The sequence below is a fragment of the Vanessa tameamea genome, chromosome 2 (genome assembly GCF_037043105.1).
Source record: "Vanessa tameamea isolate UH-Manoa-2023 chromosome 2, ilVanTame1 primary haplotype, whole genome shotgun sequence".
NCBI classification, from domain to species: domain Eukaryota; kingdom Metazoa; phylum Arthropoda; class Insecta; order Lepidoptera; family Nymphalidae; genus Vanessa; species Vanessa tameamea.
Window position 1 is genome coordinate 12446029 of NC_087310.1, and position 8796 is coordinate 12454824.

At 39.5% G+C, this 8796-nt stretch overlaps 1 protein-coding gene across 1 annotated transcript; it reads right to left on the reverse strand.

Annotated features, from left to right (window-relative positions):
• Positions 1 to 1233: 1233 nt before the first annotated feature.
• LOC113402153 (U2 snRNP-associated SURP motif-containing protein) lies at positions 1234 to 8405 on the reverse strand. The gene is made up of 17 exons (XM_026642328.2): positions 8094 to 8405; positions 7839 to 7932; positions 7098 to 7287; positions 6698 to 6860; positions 6064 to 6229; positions 5791 to 5954; positions 5287 to 5352; positions 4972 to 5015; positions 4121 to 4341; positions 3883 to 3994; positions 3346 to 3588; positions 3079 to 3265; positions 2750 to 2966; positions 2485 to 2647; positions 2003 to 2183; positions 1667 to 1797; positions 1234 to 1469 (listed from the first exon to the last, which is right to left on the reverse strand). The coding sequence occupies exons 1-17, from the start codon at positions 8166 to 8168 to the stop codon at positions 1259 to 1261; spliced, it is 2628 nt and encodes an 875-aa protein (XP_026498113.1). The 5' UTR covers positions 8169 to 8405; the 3' UTR covers positions 1234 to 1258.
• Positions 8406 to 8796: the final 391 nt, after the last annotated feature.

Sequence of the window (8796 nt, forward strand, 5' to 3'; positions counted from 1 at the left end):
GGCTATAAGAATATTTTTAGCTTTATTGACGACATAATTATATAAATGTTTATATATTGTTATATTGTAGTATTTCGAGATGCTAAATGAAAATTATATTTTTCGTATACCAAGAGATGCTAGGCTTTCTCTGTTTGCACGAACTCTTGTATAAGGTGAGCGTTATTAAACACTAGTAACCAATTTAGTTTTAGATACCGAGTGTGTGAACGATTGTATTCGATTTGTGTGAAATTACTATTTGTTGTATGATTTTAATATAGTTTATAATATTCATGAAACGAATCTCAATCACTTATATATTTTAAAACACCTCTTATCTCGTTTTCGTCTGTAAAGCTTCGGTAAAAGTTCAATATATAACAACTAGTCATTTTATAATTGAATGAAATTAAAATCAAATCAATGAAATTAAGTTTTAACTTTATAAGTATTAACGTTTATAATCGAATGTGATTTTGATTCATTTGTAAATTCAGTATGGTGTGATAAAAAGCCGTATAATTTCAAACAAGATATTATATTATCTAAAGTCTAAAATGAAATTTGTACACAATATGTATTCAAAAAATCTTGAAATATTTTATAACCTATGAACTCATGGCCAAAGTTTATAAGTATTCTTTATAAAAAATTGTTTTTATTTACAAATGCGTTTTTCATTTATTTATCTCGAGTTTCTTGTATTGTTTATTTAGTAAAAATATTTTAATTTTAAATAAAATTCCGTTTTATGTATAAGCGTTGTTTTCTTTATATCCCCTGTAAATAAACTATTCGGCATCTTCCACGGGATACACATATTTCTATTAATTGAAATAAATCTTAGAAGCCAAAGAAAAACAGGTCATTACAATTAAAATTATTATTGTATGTAAAAAGTAAGATATAGATGTAATCACTACATTTTTGTTATGGATATATACGATGGACGGATTGTGTGAAAGGCGATATGGCCGGAAAGAATGTTACTTGTGAGATGACGTCTGACAGAGAAGTATGGAAGAAGAAGACATGTTGTACCGACCAAAAATGAAATTGGCATAAGGGCAGGAGGATGAGTGAATTAAGGGTCTGTATAACGAGAAATGGCTTTGTATAATGCGATATAACGATGTTTTTTTAATTGATTACATTGTAATGAATGTATAGTAAAGTTGGCGATATTAAGAAGAAATAAATGAATGTCATTAAAATATGTAAATGTAAAAATTAAAGATTTTGATAGTAGTTAAAGTTTTTATTAATATACATTTTGTCAATATTTATATTTAGCATGTTTCGCGTGCTTTCTGTGGTGGGGAGGCGTGGCGGGTGAACGTCTTCGCCTGTCTCTATCCCTCTCTCTATCTCTGTCCCTCTCTCGTTCCCGTTCTCTGTCCCTCTCGCGCTCCCGGTCTCGCTCGCGGGATCGTTCCCGTTCCCGGTCTCGCTCGCGTGATCTAGATCGCGATCTGGACTTGCGATCGCTACATGAACAAATAGCAATTTTTTTTTATTGTCAATTCCATAATTTTTTTTATAATTTTATATTTTATTAATCGGTAAATATAATACAATAAAAATTGTTTTGGGTTCATACAATGGATTCTGCTTCACAAAATTCAAGAAAAAAGGATACAACAGCGAAATAGTCATTACTACGTATTAATGAAGAATTCCATACCGGGAGCGTTTGGGCGGCGGCGACAGCGTGGGCTCGCGGGACTTTTTGGACTTCCTGGAGGACGTCGAGAAAGCATCGTCATCTGCAATAGGAGAACCCACTTCCTCCGCTTCCTTCGCTTCTCGCAGTGCCTGGATGTGGTACATAAACAAATGAATAAAAAATAATGTTACATTTTATAACCGATTTCTGTTTCATCGCATGTCAGTAGTATATAGAAACCATACCACCGCCTTATACGTATTCTTTACTTGGATATTATATAAACTCATGGGAAGGCTTTAGTATACAGTCGGCATTGGTTCCCTAGCCGTAAGTACAGGCGACGCGGCGGACCTTCTTGATGAGCTTCCGGCGGTAGTGCTGCACCTGCGCGGGCGGCGCCAGGCCGGGCCGCAGCGCGCGCGCGCCCGCCTCCAGCTCGTCGGCGTACTTCAGCACGCGCAGCTCGATGTCGCGCAGCGTCTCGCGCCGCAGCAGCGCCTCGCCGCTGCGGCTGCGCGGGGACTCCGCGCCGCTGGGGAATTCGCGTCACGATACATACATACGAACGAAAATAAGTGTAGGGTTCGTTGGTGGCGTCTCAACATATTCGATTGTAATTCCGGCCAACCATAAGAGACCGTCCCATCTCGGTCGGTGGGCGCCGGAAGTGCTGGCCGTGTTAATCTTTGCTAGGCACGTAAGCGTCCCGATCACCCGTGTGATAACGGGGAACGGGATACCTGGCTTCTTAAAGTCCACACGTAGCGCCGACCGTCATGTATAGAGGATAAGAACGAGCGAATGTTGATGACAGCAATGAATCATAGACTAACCCATCGGGCGGCGGCGGCGTTGGCTCCTTCAGCGGCTCGGGCGCCGATGCCGGCTCCACGCTCTCCCACCGCGAGGGCACGAAACCGGCCACGCTTCGTTCCTCCGCATCCGCTTCGATGTCACCATCCATTTCCAGCGGAACGCCATCTATATCTTCGTCCACTAAAAGGATAAAATGGGACATTTTTTAGTTATCACTGTGTTAATTTTTTGTCACGTTAGCGCCTGATCGCACAACGAAAAGGAAGCAAGGCAAGGACGCACCGGGCACGCCGTCGATGTCGTTGACCTCGGGCCGCACGGAGAGCTGCGGCGGGCGCTGCTCGGCCAGGCGGCGCAGCGCGGCGCCGTCCAGCGGGCCCGAGCCGCCGGAGCCGCCCGACGCGCCGGACGCCGTGGAGCCGTCGGGCGACGCCGCGCCGGAGCCCGGCCCGTCTCCCGACCCGGACCGGTCGACCTCCATGGCCGCTCTCAGTTCGCCCTGACGTGACAGGAGCATAGATTTAAACGTCGGATCGAATTACGTATCATAGCTAATTCCCCCATAAATTTATGAATATTATACTATTTTAATTAAATTAGTTCACGTTTACCTTATCTTGTCCAAGAAACACGTCGTTAATGTGCAACAGAAAGTCGGTCGGGTAGACGGCCCAGTCGGCCCAGGCCTGCAGGATGCGCGTCACCCGCGCGCGGAACCCCTCCTGCTGCATGCGCGACGGCATGCGAGTCCACGCCAGGTGACACTCGCGCATGATCTCCACCAGGCGCTGCTGGAAGCTGCGAACGAGCGAGCTCAGGTTAGCATCGACCGCACGCCGGGACGCGGGGGGGGGGGGGGGGTGACTGCGGGTACTCACGCGCCGCGGTAGGCGCTGGCGTTGGTGAGCTTGGCGCCGGCGTTGTGCAGGATGTCGGACAGCAGGTAGAGGCGCGCCACGCGGCGCAGCGGCGCGGTGCGGGGCTGCGCCAGCGCCTCGGCCACGCAGGCCGCCACCTCGCCCGCCGCCTCCGCGTGCTCCAGGCACCACGCCATGGCCTCGCCCACGCTGCGCCGCGACGCCGACAGCGAGCGGATGATCTCCTCCAGCCGGTCGCGCTGGCTGCGGACCCCGCGATACACACGTTTAGTCGTCGGTTGAGGTGCATGCGCGAAGATATTGTTTTATTATGTAATAGACCAATAAAAAAAAAAGAAAATCTGTTTACCATACTATATGATAACAGTGAACATATCTCACAAGTACATATATTATTATGTTACAAATAATAATAATAAGTTTGTTGTTTTCAATCTGGTAAATGCTCTTAAGAATGTTAAAGCTTTAACGTCTCAAGATGTATATTGTCTTGATATAGGTGGAATGCGTTCCTATGTGTTGAACAGAACTACTCACTTAGTAGACAGAGTGCCGCGTATATTATCCTTGGCGTCCTCTTCGTCCACCAACTCATCGGGCATGCCGGCGGTATATAGATTCATGACGGGCGGGCGCCACACCGATCCACCTTAAAACATTTTGTTTAAACAAATAAATAACGAAGAAACATTATTTATCGTATTTTGCCTGAATTTCTAAACTTACCAATTATAATAAAGACTAATTTTATTTTTTGAAATGAGTATTTGTTTACCTTTGAACATCCTAAAATCTTCCAACGACCACTGTTTGGGCGAATCGCCCTGCAGCATAGAGAACAGCTTCCAGCGGTAGTACGTGTGCGCGGGCGACTGATTTTCAAAAAGAAACCGAAAGAACGGATTGTTCATTTCCTTGTTCATGATGATGGCTTCGAACATAGGACCCTCGCGGATCACGAACTCGACCATCCGGTGAATCAGCATTAAAATATTTCTGTAATATAATTAAAAGGGTAGTATGTAAGAAAGTTAGATTTTCGAACGACATATTTTAAATTTACATAGAAATAACAACTTAATAAAAGTAGAGTCGAGATGGCCTACTGGTTAGAATGCGTGCATCTTAACCGATGATTGCGGGTACAAACCCAGGCAAGCACAACTAAATTTTCATGTGTCGAATTTGTGTTTAATATGTCATGACGAAACCTGCATGTCTAATTTCAATGAAATTTTGCCACTTGTTTGTCCAACAACCCGCATTGGAACAGCATGGTGGAATATCCTCCAAAGGGAGAGGAGCTCAACAGTGGGAAATTTACAGGCTATTCGTTTGCTTTTAGTTTACATTAATAAGAAATGTAAATCCAACAGAATCAGGGTTTCTGGAAGAGATCTCTTGTTAGAGATAAGTTATCCTTTGTACACGTCTTTTGTCTATGTAATTGTCTATATATTTGTTGGTACATAAATAAATAAATAAATAAAAAAAAATGTAAGACATTATGATATATATAAACAGATACTTGAAACGATAGAATCTGTTGAAAATGAAAATTTAACCGAAGCCAATCTTTAGAACATGCCAATTGCATGTCAAAAAACTTACACAACGAGAACTTACCTTTCCGTCGGGATCGCCACTTTTACTATAGACTGTGAAAGAATCTGAAAAAAACATAAGCTTCTTAAGTTCTGTATAAACAATAACGGCTTTACACTTGATTATTTATATGTAAAAAATTGTGGCCAACAACTGTCTACTAAGTATACGCACCAGTAATAAGGTGATTTGAAATAATGCTATCTTCTTCTTTCGAATATCAAATCAATAATGTCAGAAAGAGATAATTGAACGTTTAACTAAACACCTAACGACGAATAGAATCGAGGCCGTATATGTGTGATGTAATAAAACAAAATTATTTTCAATAATCACTTGATCATAATCCTGTCGGTCATCGGGGTCACTGGGATAGTATTCTCCAGGTCTAATTCTCGGTATCTGAAAAAAAAAAAAACTAAGTACAGTTCTTTGGAATAAACATTGTGCATCGACTAACATCGTATTTTTACGAACATGACCGACCGCATCGGGACGGCATATAATATAATAACTTAATAAGTTGCTCTTACCAAATTGTCAACGATTTTTCCAAATTACTATTGACAATAGATTTTGCTAAGTACAATACGCTTATTTCCGATATCCGCCGATGCACGATATTTATTCTTAAGTATTACTATGATGCCTTCACAATTCACTGGCTTATATAACATATAAAGCCTCAATAAGTGGGCAGTATATAGGCTAACGTGAAAGTCACGAATTCCATCCTGACCACTCACACCATTGTCGTCCCCTCTAGCCCAATTTTTTGGAAGGGAAAATTAGTATGTCTGAATGAAGCAAATAAAAGCCTCCCATAACCGAATGTGTTACCTTTCCCAGGAGGTGTTTCGGCGGCTGCGCGTTGAAGGGCAGGCCGGAGGGCGGCGGCGGCTTGCAGGGCTGCTGCAGCGCCGGCGGGATGTAGATGGGCACGGGCGGGATCACCACCGCCTTGCCCCACCCGAGCTTCATCTCGTAGTTCATTATCTCCTTGCCTATTCGTATCGAGTAACATAAATAAATAATAGTTTCTTGGCTAATTCTTGGCAAAGTCAGTCCCTGCTTGAAACACGGCGACGATATTAAGTGTGTGGCGGGTCCCACCGTTGATGCAGCGCAGCGCCCGCTCGCCGTCCTTGCGCGACATGAAGGCGACGAAGCCGCAGTTCCGCCCGCGCGCCTTCTCCTCGTCCGAGCGCGGCCACATGATCTTGATGCTGGCCAGCGGACCGTAGCGACCGAAGATCTCCATCAGCTGCTGTTCCGTTATCTGTTGCGATTACATTATGGAATGACTAAATTGTATTAATTGTATTACTGTATCGTACTGCTTTAAATATCGTTAGAACTGTCAGAACTGATTTTTAAAATGTAATAAGTAGGTTTGTGGTAACAGCAAATGGACCGCCTGATGGTGAGTGAACACCACCGCCCGTAGACATTGGTGAGAACTACCCAGACGGGCTCCACCTCAAAGAGTAAAAAGTTGAGGTGAATTAGAATCCATAAGTGCCAAAAACTCTGGTAACAAATTTACTCAGTTATAGTTACAAAGAAACAGAAAATTTGTTATTCTATTTGTTTAAAATAAATGTTGTACATGAATAATTTTATCATGTTTGTATATTTTTCTACAAAGATAATAAAAAAAAGGCACAAGTCACATAACATTATCCTAACAGCCAATACTTTAAACTACTTCATAATTCATTCGCAAGTATATTCTTGCATAATTTACCTTTGGATTTAAGTTGCCGAGGTAAAGGTTGGTAGTGTTGGGGTCTCCGGTATCATATGAACCTACATCTGGCATCATATCTATCACCGGCTCAACGCCGACCACGCCGCGATCACGCAGCACATTTTTATATTTATGCCGCTCAGAGCGTTCTTCTTGAATTCTAAAAAAAAAGCATTTTTTGGGCATCCATTAAAGATTATATCATATATATTTTATGTATATACTCTTGGAATCTTATTTTTTTTAGAATAAGATCAAGAAAAAGGTTAAATAGTTGTTTTACTAGAATTGTGTGGTAGAGTAAGCTCTTAAAACTCCTCCCTTACATGAGAATATGGCTGTGTGAATAGCAGGACGTAATATTTATTTTAATATTCCTTCTAATTCTTAAACTCACTGTCTCAATTCTTCCTTAAATAATTCCAAATTACTCTTTTTCTTATCGCCTGTCTTCTTATTTCTAGGCCTGCCGGGCGGTTCAGGACGCTGTGCAAGACTTCGTACCACATCTGCCTCAGTGATTGTGCGCTTCTCGTCCAATCGTGATATTGGCTTGTAAAGCTTGCCTCGCTCTGAGGTATCTTCCTCTAATGAATCATTTAAAATGTACACTTGTAATATGATCTTTGACACCAGCTTTACATTTAAAAAAATACTGTAACTATTCAAAAGAGCTTTTATGATGAGCTTACTTAGACAAACAATATTTTCATTTTATATACAAATACAAATTAACTTGAAAAATTAAAACATTTTCACAAAAGAGTATTTCTATAACATTTAGTGAAACTTCAATATAGTATGACTGATAGTCCATAATTTTTTATTGCTTTTCAACTATAGAAAATTTTCATTTCCTTTCAGAATCAAAAATAAACTGTTCTTTCAAATTTTTTAATATTCAACAAATATTTAACACAAGTTGTACTATGGACTAACATTACAACATCTGGCTTGTTATTATTAAGTATTAAGTCTTTTTAAATATTCTAGTGCAATCATCATGCAATTAATAAATATTTGTAATATTGATTTTGCAGACTAATCATTTTATAGTTTTTTAATAACATTATTTCCTATGCATGCATATGCAGTAAATAAAAAATATTTTTTTACTGCAATGTATAAGAAAACCTACTTCTAGCACCAGCATCATATGTTCCAGCTTTAACCCAAACTTTAGATGTTGTACTCGGCACTTCTTGGAATGTTTCTACAAATTCTTTGAATACCTGTAAAAGTGTAAACATTTAATTTTTTTCATTATTCTTATAATCTATAACCTGTACAAAATATTAAAGAGAGTAAATCATTAGGACAACAAAATGAGAATTAGTACATATTAAAAGTACTACATGATATAATTTCCATTCCTTAAAATTATTGAACTTACATGTGCTGCTGCTTCTTCTTCCTCCTTTTTACGTAGCTCCTCCAGCTCTTTTTTGGATAAATTGCCTCTACTCATCTTTGGAAAAATATTTGTATCTGAACGATATAAAAATTGTTTTCATCCAGTTACATTCCAGTCTTTACGTACATCTTGTTTCATCGACATTAATGTTTTTTTATTGTAATATTTTGTTTTTGGTATCCATACCACTGATTTAATACTTAATTCAACTAAATGAAGTTAAAAATATTAATAATTATGCGAATCATAACCTCTTATTCGCTGTAAACATCAAAAACAAATATGCATAAAGCATATCCACAGAGTATATTATAAGTCATGAGAAACTCAAACTTCAAAGTATATAATTTACAATATCAAACTAATGTTGCCAGTATCATATATATCTTGTAACTTATTTTTTAATAATATTATTTTTAGTGCCATGTGAGACGTCCTAACAAATTTTACTATATCATAAATATTATGTATTTATAGGGGGTAACATCACTTTTAATTATAATTTTTAAATTTCTATGGTTGCATTGACAAAAACATTCTAAACTAAATTTATAGTTTCATAATTAAACGCTTTTCTTTCTTTCCGCAGTTATTTCAGTTTACTGTAAGAGTCTTATGTTTACTGATCCATTGATTGCTGATTATTCAGCAATAACATGTTATATTATAAAATATAATTACT

Coding starts and splice junctions, on each gene's coding strand:
- LOC113402153 (XM_026642328.2), bottom strand. CDS start 8,168: ATGAGTAGAGGCAATTTATCCAAAAAAGAGCTGGAGGAGCTACGTAAA. Junction 2,184..2,484: donor ACGCCGCCGCCGCCCGATGG/GTTAGTCTATGA, acceptor CGAATTCCCCAG/CGGCGCGGAGTCCCCGCGCA. Junction 1,470..1,666: donor CCGCCGCCCAAACGCTCCCG/GTATGGAATTCT, acceptor TTGTTCATGTAG/CGATCGCAAGTCCAGATCGC.